The sequence below is a fragment of the Apostichopus japonicus genome, chromosome 9 (assembly GCF_037975245.1).
Source record: "Apostichopus japonicus isolate 1M-3 chromosome 9, ASM3797524v1, whole genome shotgun sequence".
NCBI classification, from domain to species: Eukaryota; Metazoa; Echinodermata; class Holothuroidea; order Aspidochirotida; family Stichopodidae; genus Apostichopus; species Apostichopus japonicus.
Genome location: NC_092569.1, coordinates 19700211 through 19719069, shown reverse-complemented (window position 1 = coordinate 19719069; position 18859 = coordinate 19700211). Strand labels below are relative to the sequence as shown.

The following is an 18859-nucleotide window of genomic DNA, read 5'->3' as shown; positions in this document are numbered from 1 at the left end:
CCATCAGGTATTTGACTCGTGGAGTGACGGGATGAGAGTCAAGACTTACCAAGCAGAGGACAAGTTTATCCAGAGTTACAATATTGAGTTTCCACACCATGTCATTCAGCTTCTCTACACACTATGAAAAGGGAAAAAACAAAAAAGAATGCAGATTAAAAAAAAAAACCTTTACCACTAAATTATATATCATTCCCACAATAGAAAGTCAGGGATGACGATAAAACTTGATGAGAGGAGAATTTACTAAACCTTATTAATGTGTTCGCCACCAGCGGATGTCGAGAACTCTTGGACCAGATAATCAGCGAAGCATCTAATCTGAGCCGACATGCTCGCGGGACTCATCTGCTCCAGGATCTTGACGATGATCCCGGGGATGTGATCCCTCTCCAGTAAAATCTTCCAGACGATGCTGCAAGATGAAGACATGAGATGGTCATCTTTAATGGCATTGAAGACTCGCCCCAAAACCGCGTGCCGCGCTCTGAAAAAGTTTACTTGTCGTTGCTTGCAAGTGAAGTTTTCTTCTTGTCGCTACAAAATGCAGACAGTTATGAAACGTGATACCTTGTTATCTTTTATCTAGACCTTAGATGTCCACGCTGCTATGTACACTGTGCTGTGGGTATTGACCGTAGCTGTATGTATTGACTGTGCACTAGTGTCTAATTACTGACGGTAGCAAGCTGTGTGTGTATTTTCTGGGATCGATGGTGGTGTCTAACACTTCTGTTACACCTCATTCGAAACTAGGTCAGATTACCGGCATTAGTCTTCACACCTTTTAAGCGAAGAAATTCATTTTAGTGTCGGTCAGTAATTTGTTTGACCTTAGCTTTGATAGACCTTACCGTTTCTGTTTATTGACAGTGGAGTACTGTACCCCAAACAGCAAAAGGTGATAATTTGATATACATTGATTCTTTAAGTAGTGACAGTTTGACCAACCGATTATTAAAGTGTCTCTCAGACACAATTCATATTGATAAAAAGCATAAAGTAGGAGACAATATTGCAAAATATAAATTATTCGTCGATGAACCACTGTTATTTGAAATCCAACTTGATCTTCCAAGATAAATGAATGGCATGTGAATAGATTTTCAGCACATGTTTAAAATTTTTAATCAAATTGATGGAAAGTTTGCTCTGAGAAAACACTTACTGGTGACTTACCAAAGGAAATGAGGTGAAACACCTTTGCCAGTAAAATAAGCAACCTTGTCTTGATCAGTTGTCAGACCTAACGAGAGAAAAACAAATAAATAAACAAACAAATGAGCCAATTAGTCAGATCCGGTTCACAAGAAAACTAACAGGCTCTTGAAAAACAAACTTTTTCAATAATTTTAATATTTAATTTTTATATATCGCTTTATACCAGCAATAGGCCTCAATATACACCTGGGTAAAGACAGGCAATGAAGTGCTATCAGTGACACATCGTAATGATCTGGCCAGGACACAAACCTGCGTTCCTTAAGATCGCAAGTCTATTATTGCCTGAGGCATTGGACCACCACGCCCTCCACAAGGTTTTAAGGTAATATGTAACTAAAGAGCTAAGGATACATGCCAAGAAAATCATGTTAAACCTAACTTGAAACGAATGACAGAGTTTCTTGGCTGGAAGCAATTTTTGGTTGTGCAAATGTGTACACGGTGTGATTTCTTGCAATGCCAAAAATGTATGTATATTATACCACACATTCCTCATTGTTGAAGCAAAGTGTGTTGCCAATAGCCACAACAACGGAAATTTCTCTGTCTCAAAAATCCCCTAATAAAGAATATAAAATTCAAAACTTCAACTAGCAAAATCTTTTTGATTTCTTCATCCGAGGACTGTCTTGTACACTGCCATATGACAACATTGCATAAAATTACAAAAGATGCAAATCAAGAAAGAAGAGGTAATGCACCTTATTATGGTAGTAAGGCTAAAATATATATATCCTATAGAAAGTAAGGACATATCCTATAGAAAGTAAGACTATATCCTATAGAAAGTAAGGCTATATCCTATAGAAAGTAAGGCTATATCCTATAGAAAGTAAGGCTATATCCTATAGAAGGTAAGGACATATCCTATAGAAAGTAAGACTATATCCTATAGAAAGTAAGGACATATCCTATAGAAAGCAAGGACATATCCTATATAATGTAAGGCTATATCCTATAGAATGTAAAGCTATATCCTATAGAAAGTAAGGCTATATCCTATAGAAAGTAAGGACATATCATATAGAAAGTGCTTTTCCATGAACAAGAGGACACACTTCCTACGCATATATTGTTCACAAGGAAGAACTGTTTCCTAAGGATAATATCTAACAACAGCGTGGATATAAATTAGATGATTAATCACACCATATCATAGCAGTATAGGCTCAATTGTAAGGATATATCCGGTAGATAATGACTTCCATGAACAACAGAATTACATTCCTTCTTAGGACAAAATGTGTTTCAGTTTGTCTTTACTTGATATCATATCGATAGAAGACAAACAATTTTTACTAATGTGCATTTGCGATAAATGTAACTAGAGATATATACTGCTCCTTACCAGACCAGCTTCTGTAGGACTCATCCACCAGTTCCTTCAAACCTGTCCGGTTCTCCATCTGTGTGGCGTTCTGCTCAAAGAACTGCTGTAGGGAGGACGGGAAGCAGCGCAAGGTGTGCGTCGCCCAGTTGTGAGGGGTGTTGGTCTGTAACTTTTCCAAAATTCCACGACACCAGGTCCATGACAAGGTCTCTGAACCTGCCAAAGTGGTTATTAAAATATATATGATCATTAATGACATGAAATTCATTAAAGGCATTGAAGACTTGCCCCAAACTGTGTGAGGCCATCTGAAAAAAGTTAACTTCCTGTTGCTTGCAAGTAACATTTTGTTCGTGTCGCTACAAAATGCAGACAGTAATGAAACATGATACCTTGTTATCTTCAGCTGGACCTAAGATGTCCATCGCTGCATGGTTTGTATACTATGCTGTGGGTATTGACCGTAGCTGCATGTACTGACTGTACACTAGCATTAATTACCGACGGTAGCAAGCTGTGTGTGTATTTTCTGGGATCGATGGTGCTGATTAACACTTCTGTTACACCTCATTCGAAACTTGGTCAAATTACCGGCATTAGACGTTTCTTTTTGCGCAAGTCTTCACACCCTTTACGTACTCCCTAATTACAGTTGATTTGGTTAGAACAATTCTTGAGTCTCTTAATGACTTTTTATCTCTGCAAATCATACTATCAAATTTTGCAAGTAGGATTTGAATTATTTTTGGAAACAACCACTATTCCATAATAGTCTGATCCCACTTTTTAAATCCAAGTTTGTAAAAATTCCACTAAAACAGCTCTCTGTTTTCCATTATTCAATTTCAAAATGGCCAACAGTATTCTCAAGTTTATATTCAAATTGACTTTCATATAATATGGTCTGCAAGATATCTACCATTGGGAATAGAGAAAACGTTTTTGTTCAGAAAATGTAGCATACAGCTCAGAAACCATGAAAATACTGCTTCGCAGCCCGCAATGTGTGTCTCGTATCCTTTTGCAACAATTTCATGAAAATGTACCGACATCTGATCCAATTATGGATTCCACTTTTTCTTCAAACTAGAAATACACCCAGAAAGATAACTATATTCTTGTGAAATTAAGCATTCTAAATATTAATTTAAATATTTCATAACATCAATAAAATGATAGTTACCTGTCACATGTATTGCTCTGGCTAAAGTCAACACCAAAGCTCTGTTAAGTTCCTCGGACTCTGTGGACAGAAGTTGCTTGGGATCGTTCAAAAATCGGGAGAGTTGTGGCTGGACCTCTGAGCTGCCTAGACTGGTGATGATCTTCAGTGCAGTGCTCTCAATACTGTAGTAGTGTAAAAGATTCTTTTACCATTTAATTATGCAAATCAAATGCAAATTAAATGCAACTTAAGTGTACAGTGGCATGCGTATCTGGTCATGAATGTGTTTCTTTGTTATGTTAGACATTCTCTTCTGCTCAGATAAAAGTGGGGAGCCATTATGTGTATGAGGTTCTTTTCTGTAGTTACATAGACCTTACTTGGCCTCTGTTTGATGTCATGGCCGGACCACACTTTTGCCTCCTATGTTACCAGGCTACAGTTCAAGTCCATATAAGTCTATGGAAAACTACAAATTGAGAGGTGTTCTTATTGTTTAGGTAGAATAAAGTCATATTTTATGTTAGTTTTTTTTTGTCAAGTTTCTTTAAAAATATTTTGTGATTAGATTATGCCTGTGATAATCCCTCTTTACAAACCATAATTTAATGTATAAAAGTTGTTACATTTGTTATACTGGAATTTATACTCGGCTAAAGATGATATTAAATGAACAATAAAACAGAAAAAAAATACGCTAAAAATGCCAGAACTTTTCTTAATTTTTTTTTGACAGCGTTGGTGGATACATTGAAGAACGAACCAAAACTGGAAAGGTTTCACCTACCAATGGTACAGTTGGTTATGCTTGGTCTGAGGTAGGGCGCTCAAGGAATGCAGACTGCAGAGTAACTGTATCCTGTAATGGGGTTGTATGTGGTGCATCCGGTAGTTAATTAACTCCAAGATGGAATGCAGGGTACCCCACGCTTGGTTGTCCACCACATTACTGTATACCTGACCTTGTTAATTTGAAGGAGAAGATAAGGCAACTTTGAATATATATTGAACCTACATATAGCATGACATATTGAATCTTCACACAGCATGACATATTGAACCTACACATAGCATGACATATTGAACCTACACACAGGATGACATATTGAACCTACACACATCATGACATATAGAACCTACACACAGCATGACATATAGAACCTACACACAGCATGACATATTGAACCTACACACAGGATGACATATTGAACCTACATAAAGCATGACTAGGTCTACACACATCATGACATATAGAACCTACACACAGCATGACGTATTGAACCTACACACAGCATGACACATTGAATCTACACATAGCATGGCATATTGAATCTTCACACAGCATGACATATTGAACCTACACATAGCATGACATATTGAACCTACATAAAGCATGACATATTGAACCTACACACATCATGACATATAGAACCTACACACAGCATGACATATAGAACCTACACACAGCATGACACATTGAATCTGCACATAGCATGACATATTGAACCTACACATAGCATGACATATTGAACCTACACACAGCATGACATATAGAACCTACACACAGCATAACATAATAAACCTACACATAACAAGACATATTGAACCTACACACAGCATGTCATATTGAACCTACACACAGCATGACATATTGAACCTACACACAGTATGAAATATTGAACCTACACATAGCATGACATATTGAACCTACACATAGCATGACATATTGAACCTACACACAGCATGACATATTGAACCTACATAAAGCATGACTTATTGAACCTACATATAGCATGACATTGAACATACACATAGCATTACATATTGAACCTACACATAGCATGACATATTGAACCTACACATAGCATGACATATTGAACCTACACACAGCATGACATATTGAACCTACACATAGCATGACATATTGAACCTACATAAAGCATGACATATTGAACCTACACATAGCATGACTTATTGAACCTATACACAGCATGATATAATGAACCTACACATAGCATGACATATTGAACCTACACACAGCATGACATATTGAACCTACACATAGCATGACATATTGAACCTGCATAAAGCATGACATATTGAATCTACATAAAGCATGACATATTGAACCTACATAAAGCATGACTTATTGAACTTACATATAGCATGACACATTGAACATACACATAGCATTACATATTGAACCTACACATAGCATGACATATTGAACCTACACATAGCATGACATATTGAACCTACACACAGCATGACATATTGAACCTACACATAGCATGACATATTGAACCTACATAAAGCATGACATATTGAACCTACACATAGCATGACTTATTGAACCTATACACAGCATGATATAATGAACCTACACATAGCATGACATATTGCCCTACACACAGCATGACATATTGAACCTACACATAGCATGACATATTGAACCTACATAAAGCATGACATATTGAACCTACACATAGCATGACTTATTGAACCTATACACAGCATGATATAATGAACCTACACATAGCATGACATATTGAACCTATACACAGCATGACTTATTGAACCTGTGTACTGCAAGATAAATAGTGATAATACTCACTGATCAATGTCTTAATTCCAAGACTCTCTAATTCCACATAGACCAGCAGTCTGCTATATGTTTCCATCATAGCCGGGGAGAGAGCAAGGGTGGTGTTTCGGTTCGCTACCTGGCCGATCTTATTGGTCGCGATGTGATGAATAAAACTGAGAGAACATAAATAAAGTCAGACGATTGACATTTGAATGAAAGCATAACATAGCATAACATAGCATATCATAGCAAAACATGAAATTACATACCATAAAATGACATAGCATAAACATAGCATAACAGAACAGTACAGAACAAAACTAAACAATCACCAACAAATTAATTAAGGCAACTATAACTCAATAATTATTGACTTCTAAAGCCAGATGTTTTCTCGGGAAAATCTTGAACACTTTCATATTTGATGTTTGAAAGCCAGTTGCCTACATTACATAACCAAAGTGGTTTTATAATTTATTGGAATATATGATGACATCATTTTGGACAAGATGATCATGTTTTCACTTTGATACAGAATTAAAAGGACATTCCAAGTTCAATTGCTATGGTGACATCATTGGCCCTGCTGCTGTAGCCAGATACACGCACAAAATATCGAAAGGTTAGAAAACAATTTGTATCTTCGACCTACACTACCCTTAGGATGAGGATGTGGTTTGACCTATTAAGGATGCAGAAAAAGTTTCAGTCATTTTGATATTGCAAAGAACTTTAACTGGTGGAATATCCTCTTTAAAAAAAATTGCAAAGTTAAGTAATTAAACACGCTGCTCCAATGTCCCAATGCCAGTTTGTATTATTTTCCGTCACTGAATCTCATCGTAAAAAAAAGTTATTAGAAGAACGGGACTGACGTACGACTCCAAAATATGTGACAGTCATTCTACCAAAACACGGTTGAGAGAAAAACAGTCAACCACAGTTTATCAGTTCTAGGTATTAGCATTCTACAACTGACCTTAGTTTTGTATGGGTGCTGAGCGAGTCCAACATAGTCATGGATAGGGGTTCGGTTGGCCCTGCTGCCATGTTATTCGATGGTCCTGGAAGTAGCACAGGGGTGCTTTTAGGGTTGTAGAAGCTCTCCATTAGAATGTTCAAAGGTGCTTGGAAAAGGTCCGTTGTGGTACTGTCTGTAAAGACAGAGGAGTGAGCGAGAGAGAGAGGGAGAGAGAGTCAAATAAAAGTTTAGGGAACCGTGATGATCAGTAAGTCTGGCAAAGAAAGAGGCTGATAATTATTACTGTGATAATTAAATATAATTATCTGATAATCAGAATTAAAATGTTGGCCATTACTTATTTCTGATATGTGTGATTTGCAAGCAGAAGAGGCAAAAACTGCAGCTCCGGTAGCCATTTTTGCATTCAATATTCGTGTGATAATTTATAACTTTAAAATAATCTTAAATTTATCAAATATGAATGCATGAAGAAATCCGAAATATGGACATACCCATGTGTCAATTACGCTAAGTATTGTACACTCTTATAGATAACAACATTCAAAGGTCAGTTTAAAGTAAATATGATATCCTAACAATAATACTATATCTTACCTGGAGAGCAAAAGAGAATTGCCTGAATATTCACCATTTCTTTTACCCCAATGTGGGCAAGGAGTAGCCTATATTGTGAAATGTTGACGGTACCGCATAAAAAAATTGTACTTTTTGAGATTTTCAGCTTTTCCCTCCCTAAAGTGGGGGAGGTACCCAATGATCAAACGGGTGTTGTTGCATGTACGGAATCTGGGCTGGGACAACCGTGACAAGGTGTACATGGACTATAATGTACTATGCTATGATTAATTCATACATTGTTACATGTACTGCCTGATAAACGTACATGCATTGCACATCAGAGCTATACGGTAGTCTGTGAGGGGTAGATTAGGCGTCTTGGAACTCTTCCGCAAGAATCTGAAATACAAAATTAAAAAGATATGATACACACATCACAAACACATCGGGTAAGAGTAATTCACTTCACTTGGGGTAGACTATGGGGATGACTGGGCAGTAGGCTGTTAGGAGGAGAAAGGCTGTGAATTAGAAGCAAGATGGGTTTAATGAAATTAAGGTGTTCTATGTTTTCACAAGTATCATCATCAGTGAGGTATAATACAATAAATTTACACAGAAGAGTAAAAGAGATTGACCTACTTATCACTGAGTTTTCATATAACATTCTTTCATAATCATTGAATTGGGAGTGACTAGAATCACCAAAGGTGCTAAACTCACAGCCAACACCTGAGTTCATTTGAAAAGTCACTTTAATTTGTTATACGGTTTCAATCTGTGGGTGATATGAGTAAACAATGAGTGGAATTGATTAGAAGATATATATATATTTATATATAAAGAAGATATATGTAAGTTCTAAGTTACTGTTGTATTTAACCTTAGAGAGCCTAGTATTTTTCTTTTTTAGATATCTGAAACCCTCCCAGAGGTCTAAAACTATCAGACTACAATATGATAATTAAAATTGAAAACTAATATTATACAAAGAAATAAATTCCTTTTACAGACCTCTTACAATATAAAGTCATACAAGTTCCTATCAGGATGTTAGTCTTATCTGCAAATAGAGATGCTTACTCATACTGCAACTGGAGCACTTTCGGAATTGGACAGGGTAAGGTTTTCTTCTCCAGGGCCGCTTTTCCCAGCAAATGTGGCCAAACACAGGCCATGGCCATCCCATGCACACACGATGGGTAATTGACATCTGGAACAGGCAGAGGCTGGAAAAGAATATGCTCTTTGTTAGCTCACACAATGCATTAATTGAATGAAATTTCAATGGAATGAAATTCAGTTCAATGATATTAATTGATATGAAATTGTTGAACATATGCAGTGTGCTACAGAGTACATTGTACACAGCTTAACTTATCTCGCAGCAAAATTCAAACAAGAAAAGAAAATGACAACATGGTGAAGGCATTTGGCTGTTCTATGATTCTTCAAAGAAATCACACTCAATTATCAAGAAATAACAATGGCTCAATTAGGTCAATAGCTGCGTCAGAGGTGCTTACAGTAGATCAAGTCGAGAATAGAGTTACCATGATTTGTCGAGTGAGACACCAAGTTAGTTTTAACTTACTTTAGCCACATACCTACCGCCAGAGCGACTCAATACATAACTACAGTACTAAAGCGAGAAAAGCTACCTTAATGTTAGACTGTGTTAGAAATTGTCACAACTATTTAGTCTATAGTAACCAGCTTTCCCGCCAAGCTTGTGAGGTTAATATAAGATGTGGCCATCAACCGTGCTTGTTTGTTACAAATGGTTGTATCATGCTTCCTTAATGGTCACACATGTCGATGCACACTACATTAGTACTATTTCTTAGATTGTGATTTTTTTATTAATGTGGCAAAGACCTTCAGAAGATAGGGACAATTTAAATATGCCGGTGTAACAATATACTTTCGGAACGGAGAGGGACAACCTGATGCATCAGAATGTATGGTAGACCTAGTCATGATGTGATGTTGAGGATACCACACATTTTGAGGATTGTGAATTTTTTTATTTATATGGCAAAGACGTTTAGAAGATAGGGACAGTTTAATATGCCAGCGTGACAATGTACATTCGGAACGGAGAGGGATACCACGGTGGTAGTGTGATATAAGTTACTTGTATTCTTTCGAATGCTTGAGATACAGATAAATATGTCCACATGAGAAACAGGACAGGAACACCAAATGCCATTTCATCAAAATGAAAGTAAGTGATAAACAGGCTCTTTAAAATAATTAATGGACAACACAAACTATATATAACACCTGCCCACCCCTCACCCTCAAATCCATCCATCCATCTATCGTACCAAACCCATCCAAGCTGACTTCTCTCCTCTTTTCCTTTTACACAAATTCAATATTTTTGCAAACTATGAAAGTTGACTGACGTACCTCCGTCTCCTGGTAGAGGAGTTCAAAGAGTTTCAGGATTGGCAGGAATTCATGGAGTGGATTCTTCTTCATACTCCCAGAGATGAATTGCAGCAGCAACCACATTAAATAGTCTCTTCCTTTGGTTAAGTTTCGGCCTTTGAGCTTAAGAAGGACAAAGAAAGCTTGGTTGGCATTACTTATTTAGTTAACACATGTTCACATATCAAGGAAGGAATGTCCCCAATCTACTTCCCACTCATGAAAACAAGATATAAATCTAGCAAGCCTTCACGTGTAAATCAACTATTTGCATAAATGTTGGTAATTTTTTGATCACACCATAGCAATGCAGTTCATGATTGACTTGACTACTTCAACAATAGATATTTCTTATTGCCTTAATAGTGTTTGCTCAATCCAGGTATAATGAGATTCTATAAATACAGTATTGGTAAAGCATTGGTTCTCTGTGGCCCTTTGGTCCAGAAACCATTGGAGTGTTAGCTGTGGAGTGTTAGCTCAATGGTTAACGCCGGTGCCTTCCAATCATAAGGTCCCCGGTCCGAGTCACTTCAAGATTAATGTATGTCGTCCAATTACAGAGTTGTTGACAATTGACAATTCATAATCATGGACGTTAAATATGAATCTAAGAGACTGACTTCCGTCAGCTTGCGGCTTTGATAAGCTAACGAGTCTCCTTCGCGAGTTCCTGCTTGCAGGAGGATCTAAAGTACATATATTTTAAACCCATGGTATAAAGTATTAACCATTTCTGAACATTCTTGACAGAGTTTCTATTTAGTGAGAGTTTTACCTTCTTGTAGAGTAGTTCAACCACGTCTGGAAAGTTGACAAACTGGAAGAGGGCAAAGATGATGAGCTGACTGGACAGGTGTTGCCAGAGGGCGTGTAAGGGGGTACCATACCTATCAGCTGGGGCTGTCATGTCCTGTTCAGACCTCTCCATGGCCACCATCACCAACTCAGCCAATTGGCCTTCAAGTACTGCAGACCTCTGCTTTTGCTATCAAGAAAAATAAAAATAAATAAAGATATTTGAAGGCTGGGGAAGTCAGCTTGTGTTAGCTATGAAATTTAGAGTTCTCTATACTACATGTTGTATATAATACCATGGTATAATAATATAATAATATCATATAATATAATAATAATACCATGGTATAATACCATATGGTTAGTGTATGATAAGAGATGTTCTAAGCATTCTAGTTTGATTTAGTACAGATAGGACACTATTTGATTATAACTGATATCAGACTAATTTCAGGATGTGCAATGAGAAACAACAATTTTTTCATAGAATTTGCAAAAATAAGAAACAACGATATACCAGTTATGGGTATGAGATTGTTGGAATGTGCACAGTGAGTGCATTAGAGACAAAATGTTACCAACATTGTTGTGAATAATGAAGCACCTGACAGTGTGCACACTTCCAAACATTTGTTTAATTGTTGTTGAGTTGTGACACTTCCTATCATAGAAAGTGTTTAAGTACACCGCATCAGAACAGCATGATGAGGTACAAAAAGAATGCTCTTTGCTAAACATCTTCAAAGTTTCAAAACTAAACTGGGATACTGCAGCAAGCAACTTCTGTTAATTTACTTACATATATATGCAGAGAAATGCTAATTGTCTCTTGAAATCCCATCCCTGCCACTTTTCTTTTAAATGAAAGTGGGATGTGATGCCTTGTTACTCGGTAGGCAATAAACTGCAGCTTCTGACAAGTTCTCCCCCCCCCCCCCCCCAGTCAATAGAGTGTGTAACCCATGGTTTACACAAAATGCATGATTAGTAGTGATGTTTCTCAAATTTAATGGAAACTTACAAAACGCAGGAGAGGGCACCAAATTTGACATCTCTGGACAAAAATGCTCTTTTTACCAAAAAAGGACATTTTTTTTTTATGAAAAGTCTTGCTTTTACAATAGTTTTTTAAGAAAGATTTTTGCTTGACTTTTTGAACTTCAAAAATTCTACAAATTTCATTACCCAGAAAAAAGGTTTTATAATTTTCTCCTTCGTCCAGATCGCATAGGAATAAATGCAGTTTAAAGGGAAAAGTCCCATCATGCAATTCAAGAACACCCGAGCGGATTACCATTGCAGGATCCAGGTAAATCACTTCTAGAGGTAGGAGAGAAGGTTTCATATCTGTTAAGTGAGGTATTAGTACCTGTTTATTCAGCGAGATGATATTGCAGACTGTATCCCTACTGTACGGCTGTTTCAGGGCGTAGCGTATCAGCTCAAACTGAGGTTTCATCTGATCCTGAGAAAGAAAGAGATTAATTAGATTAATTAAATTAATTAGTTCCTATGAAGAATGATCATAAAGCCAATCTTTTGTGAGTTTTGCTCTCATAGAGAGGTACTATCCTTTTTTTTTTGAGTGTGTGAGCCACATTTTCAATATCAAAAGTGATGGGTGGGTTGCACAACAAATTAGCATACATGAAATCATTCTTCAGCCCTGTCTTAAAGATGAGTTGGTGTTTACTAGAAAGTAAAATGACTATTGTTTATTTGCAAATAGTACATGCAGATATAGTAGAGGAGTTAGGCGTTCAAGATGAGGGCTTGCTCTACAACTAAAAATAGTCAGTGACGACATTCAAGTAGTGAGCCATGAGCTTACATACACTGGCATCTCCCCCCCCCTCCCCTCCCCAACTCTGTGATAAAGCTTTATTCATTCAATTAAATATGATATTGAGAGTAGCTGTGAAAATGTTCTGTCAAAATGAAATGGCTTTTTTGGTTAAATAGCCAAAAATGATGAGCGAGTAACAACCATAGGCTACTGTTAGAATGCAATAGTTTTAATGTAAAGTTGCTTGAGGTTTGAAGGCTAAACAGTCAGTTGAAAGAATACCTTTATAATTATCAAATTAGTTTCAACAACAACAAAAACACAACAACAATCTCATATGAATCTCACTAGAACAAAAGGTAAAGCATGATTTTGTAAAGTGAAATTTGCAGAAATAGATTTAAAGAAAGAGCAAAGAAAAACATACACTTACTTTATCAAACGGTAAATTTCCTTTCAAGACAAACGTGAGTGTGTGTGGGTCAAGCTTCCAGGCATGACCGGAAGTGTTAGAATGACCAATGATGGGTAGAAGGTGAGGACGTCCTGCAGAGACAGAGAGAGAGAGACATGTACCTGCTTGTAAAAGCCTCTTCTCGTACTAACTGAAAATCAGTTTTTCTGCTGCTTTCAATAAACTCACATCTCATGATTCTTTACATGCTCATGACAATATCATTTTTTGTTTTCTTATTTTGACTAGTCACTGATATTTCAAATCATGATGAAAATTGGTAAAGCATACTGATCACGAGACTGTATGACATTGTTCACTGCTCTGAAAGTTACTTGATCAACTTCTTATAAATATTATCGCAACTGTTTGACACCTACGCTATAGACCAGAGTCCAATATTGCTTAATTGGTTCGAAGAAGAGAGAAATTATACATGTTACATATAACATAAGATTAATGCAGGAATATCCTCTGGTTGTTTTACAAACAAATTCTGCTGGTTTCTAATTTTGCGTTAACTTTATAGACTCTTTTAATTACCTGTTATTAGCACCATTCTTGCAACGGCTCTGAAAGATTCCACGTAAGCACCTAACATTTCACCGACGATCTGAAAATATGATAGTAAAAAACATGGCTGTCATGTATAGGTTGTTCAAGAAGGTGCTTTCCAAATGTATTCTTCACTGTAATTTAAACTGATTCATCAAACAGATTATTTTGGTGGAGTTGGTATAAAATATGTGGGGGGCTTATGGGATCTATTGATCACACTCAAAGTATGAACAGCAAATGAACTAGAGTATATATGTACTATCACTTGCCTGCCTGTGACATATAACACATAAACATAATTTGCCTTTAAATGGTAGGGATGTGTCTCTTTAAATACACTACAGACTTTCCTATCACTATCATATTCCTACAGACCTTACTATCTTTACCCTACAGACTTTACTATCACTTGCCTGCCTGTGACATATAACAAACACATAAACACAATTTGCCTTTAAATGGTAGGGATGTGTCTCTTTAAATAAACTACAGACTTTCCTATCACTATCATATTCCTACAGACCTTACTATCTTTTCCCTACAGACTTTACTATCAAATATTATCACTTGCCTGCCTGTGACATATAACAAACACATAAACACAATTTGCCTTTAAATGGTAAGGATGTGTCTCTTTAAATAAACTACAGACTTTACTTACCCAGTGACCTGTCTCCAGGTTACTGTCAGGAAAGATAACCTGGATCTCTGTGACAGCAAAATATGCAGGAAGGAGGAAATTCTGACGGTCTAAGATCAGAGCAATCACCTGAATAAGAAAAAAAGAGCATCATTTTAATTTGAACTTTTATTGATCAAGAGAAAGTTATCGCATCTGGAATATAAAAAAAATGACCATTAACCTTCCATAGTGGATAGCCTTTGGAAATGAAACCTATAAATCTGTTCTCCCCCCCCCACCTTCCTCTCCTTCAGAGGTTGATGGTAGAAAATATTTGGCACTAAATTTTGAACTAATTGGGTATTGGGACCCATAAGGCCTAGTCTTGCATTAATTGGGTATTGGGGCCCATAGGGCCTAGTCTTGCACTAATTGGGTATTGGGACCCATAAGCCCTAGTCTTGCACTAATTGGGTATTGGGACCCATAAGCCCTAGTCTTGCACTAATTGGGTATTGGGACCCATAAGGCCTAGTCTTGCACTAATTGGGTATTGGGACCCATAATGCCTAGTCTTGCACTAATTGGGTATTGGGACCCATAGGGCCTAGTCTTGCACTAATTAGGTATTGGGACCCATAGGGCCTAGTCTTGCACTAATTGGGTATTGGGACCCATAAGGCCTAGTCTTGCACTAATTGGGTATTGGGACCCATAATGCCTAGTCTTGCACTAATTGGGTATTGGGACCCATAGGGCCTAGTCTTGCACTAATTAGGTATTGGGACCCATAGGGCTTAGTCTTGCACTAATTGGGTATTGGGACCCATAAGGCCTAGTCTTGCACTAATTGGGTGTTGGGACCCATAAGGCCTAGTCTTGACCCTTGAGCACAATACTGGCCTACTATTCACATTCAGCAAACCTAGGTATTGTGAGATGTTTTAATCTGTATGGCCCTTTGCCTCTCTCAACCTCACAAAAACATGAATTGATAACCCCTGATATAGCAATTTGACATTTCGGATTTTACAGAGTGAGATGCTCATCACTGGGTCATAAATACATTTGGAGACAACAGTCAGGATTTGATAGCTACTTGTCCAAAATGGGACAAATAAATACTGTAGTTTGCCCAAGACTTAACACACTCTGAATTCCACAATGTTAAAATTCTGGCAAGGGTTACATGACTTAATTACTTGTATGATGTAACTCATCGTTCGAAGTCACTCCAATTTTTCCATGTGAGATATTTATTCAACAAGTTCATATTAATACAGTGTTTAACCTAAAAATGAGACTAATTTCTGGCTGCAAAAGCAACCAGATTTGTGTTTGTTTTTATAGACCTAAGATCAAAACTATCAACGTCTTAAATAAAGGGTGCTCACTTGTTTAATCTGAGTCATTTCGTTCTTGTATGCGATATTCACCGACGCTGGGATCAGCTGGATTTTTTCCAAAAGGACTTTTAGCAAGTCTCTACAACCCTGTCGACAACAAATGATAAAATGGTAGGTAAAAATAAAATCTGCCCTTTTAAAAGGAAGATACTGAATGTTATTAAAACTAGCAAATATAGTACATATCACAGATATAAAGTCAATAGAATAGCACAGGAATTGCAAGACAACATGATAAAAAGAGAAGAAAAAATACAACATGCAGAAAGCAGAAACCAAGTCCCCCTTACCACCTCCCCCCTACCCCCCTCCATCCCAAATTTTACAGGCATGAAACCCTGTGGTGATCATGGATGAACACTGACATATAAAACTGATACCAACTTGCCTTCTCTTTGCAATGAGTGTTCAGAGAATGAGGCATTCCTATTTCAAGGACCACCAGTTAGCACCCCCGACATCCCCTCTGATGGACCAGAGGGTATGCCAGTATCTGACCAAGGTACCGATTCAGGAGCACAAGTGAGGGCAATGTGTATGACAACTTTCAGAAGTTCATGAGAATCTGTTTCCTGAAATTCCTTGTGGGGTTTTTAACCAGGTAGCTAACGGTTGTGAACTGGAACAGTCTGAATATTTAACTACACCTGTTCGAAAATCCGCCCTTTAGTGAAACTGCTGTTCATTTTTCGCCACTGGCCACTTTTGCACCTTTCAAGGTCTGGAACATTAGCATGTGTGTTACGTAATCAAATCGCCAAGCCTAGCAAAGGGAACGAGCATGGAAAAGTCACTTCCTCAGTTCAAATTTCCCCCCGATCTACTGCAAGAGCCTATTGAAATGCCCAAGGCAGGTAAACTGTTATGGCAGTTGTATTAAAGGGCGCATTTTCAAATGCAAAGTCTTGGACCAATTTCCCGAACTAGGTTATATGTATGAGGAAACAATTCACAATGATGCAGTTGCATGGCTTTATGGCTCTCTCAAAATTATTTCAATATCATCATGAAATATTCAAAATGACTAAAAACCTCTGATATGCCTATTGAATGTGATCTCCAATAAAATGGGTTCCCTACTGTACCTTGTAGTCAATGTGTTTGATAATGATTCCATAAATGAGTTGAAATGACCTCCTCCAAACTTCCTTTGACTTGTAATCAAGGTTTGGGTTGCTGAGCAATGCATCGCACACCATTCTGAAAGACAATACATCATAAATTACTGCTAGAAAGGTATCTTATCATAATTCTTTACTCACAACATATAGATCTACTTTTAAAGTCATTGCTATTAGAAATTCAATATCAATTCACTATTATTTACAATTTAATACAAAGGACTAATTTATTTGGTCTTGAAAGCAAACTGCTTGCCAAAGTTGGTAAAAACTGCCATATACAAAGATGTGTGGCAGTGTTTGTCCACATAACCATACCATTCTCGAGTACCTTTATCAGAAACAAACAAAACTACACAAAATTGCCACATAAAATGTGAAACACAAAAATCATTCCCTGCAAGTTTCCTGACAGACCCTACAAACTGAATTCCACTTCAATGTGTAAAGAAGTTTTAGCATGCATCTTCCAGTAAAGTTTACATAATTTGATGACAATAAAACCAATTGAAAAACAGAAATTGATAAACATGATAAGACCCCATTTGTTACAAACAATTTGATCAAATTCAATGTTTCGTCGGTAGTAATAATAACAGTATGGATCATAGGACTCCTACAAGATACAGTAGCAAAGTTATAACGCAAGGTAGATTTAGGCTGTTATGATACTATATACAGGTACTGTACTACTAGAAACAACATTGTTTGTCATGGCTGCACTGCTGTCATGTCGAATGGGGTGCCTTGGCCTACCTCAGTATTTGAGAAAGAGGTCAGATGCTGGGGCAAACACTCTCATCAGTCGCATTGGGACGTTAAATGGCGGTCCTGGAACTCTGGGAGTAGGAATGGGAGCGAATTCACACCCCTGCCTTGTTTTACTCTGAACACTCATCGTAAAGAGAAGGCTTGAAATAAGCCGGTGTTCATCCACGATCTAACATGGATAGGGTCTCAAATAAGCTACTGTAAGGCTTCTTGATAATTGGGTCTCTAAACTAAACTAAACTACATTATCCGCCAAAATAAATAAGGGAAACTCAAAAGGGACCACACTTCATATCTTCCATGACGATTTGTCAAATTCACTTTCTGTCAGTAATCATGAGCTGACCATACTGGAACAGCATGGATCTGCTATAATAACTGAGCTACTGTACAGTAGGTTACAATCTGTAACAATAGCACTGAAGACTTTAAACCAAGTATCTCAAGTCTTTAAAATCTAAGACAACCTCAAAATTTATCGACAAGCTTGACACAGGTGAGATACGTAAGCAGACAATCGTGAGCTCTGAACGGCATTTAACTTAATAAAAATTGCCGGAGTTTCTCTTTCTGTTCGTTACGGTCCGATGCCTTTAATGTCTGAGACTCATCAGGGCCTCTGTACTTACTTTGCTTGAATGTAACCCTTCTCTACACAATATGACAAAATGTCAAACAACAGGCTGATCTTCTGAGAGTGCAACTGGAACATATGAGTCACATAGATGTTGAGAATGGTCTCACCAGATTGCTAAAAAAATGTTAAAAAATAAAAAAAATAGAAATATAAAAATTAAAAAGAAAAAATAGCAGTTTCATGATCGTGAACAATTGTACAGTATCTGACACAAAGTCAGTGGGTAGCTCAAGATGGAGACTTGCAAGCACTATTGGGGTTATGTTATTTTAATTAATAATTTGTTCAGGTCTTTGGTCTAGCATATGAAGGAACACCCAAGAACGGCACAATATCTCCCAGACTAACCAAGATTCAAGCTACCTGAAAGGGAGCTTGATCCTTTTAACTACACATGCTATTTAGATATTGGTGGGGAGTT

The 18859-nt window shown here is 37.2% G+C and overlaps 1 protein-coding gene across 2 annotated transcripts in view; it reads right to left on the bottom strand.

Moving 5' to 3' along the window:
* LOC139973113 (mediator of RNA polymerase II transcription subunit 23-like) overlaps window positions 1-18859 on the bottom strand; it is a 36425-nt gene that overhangs the window by 14587 nt on the left and 2979 nt on the right. For both annotated transcript variants that reach the window (XM_071979541.1, XM_071979542.1), the window contains exons 5-23: window positions 18431-18552; window positions 16995-17109; window positions 15898-15996; window positions 14543-14650; window positions 13867-13936; window positions 13303-13415; window positions 12453-12548; window positions 11064-11273; window positions 10265-10408; window positions 8933-9078; window positions 8175-8248; window positions 7286-7460; window positions 6334-6479; window positions 4507-4681; window positions 3738-3901; window positions 2573-2770; window positions 1180-1246; window positions 253-415; window positions 50-121 (exon numbers count right to left, since the gene is read on the bottom strand). In XM_071979541.1, the coding sequence (XP_071835642.1) occupies window positions 50-121; window positions 253-415; window positions 1180-1246; window positions 2573-2770; window positions 3738-3901; window positions 4507-4681; window positions 6334-6479; window positions 7286-7460; window positions 8175-8248; window positions 8933-9078; window positions 10265-10408; window positions 11064-11273; window positions 12453-12548; window positions 13303-13415; window positions 13867-13936; window positions 14543-14650; window positions 15898-15996; window positions 16995-17109; window positions 18431-18552 (2457 nt within the window). The remainder of the gene's footprint in view (window positions 1-49; window positions 122-252; window positions 416-1179; window positions 1247-2572; window positions 2771-3737; window positions 3902-4506; window positions 4682-6333; window positions 6480-7285; window positions 7461-8174; window positions 8249-8932; window positions 9079-10264; window positions 10409-11063; window positions 11274-12452; window positions 12549-13302; window positions 13416-13866; window positions 13937-14542; window positions 14651-15897; window positions 15997-16994; window positions 17110-18430; window positions 18553-18859) is intronic.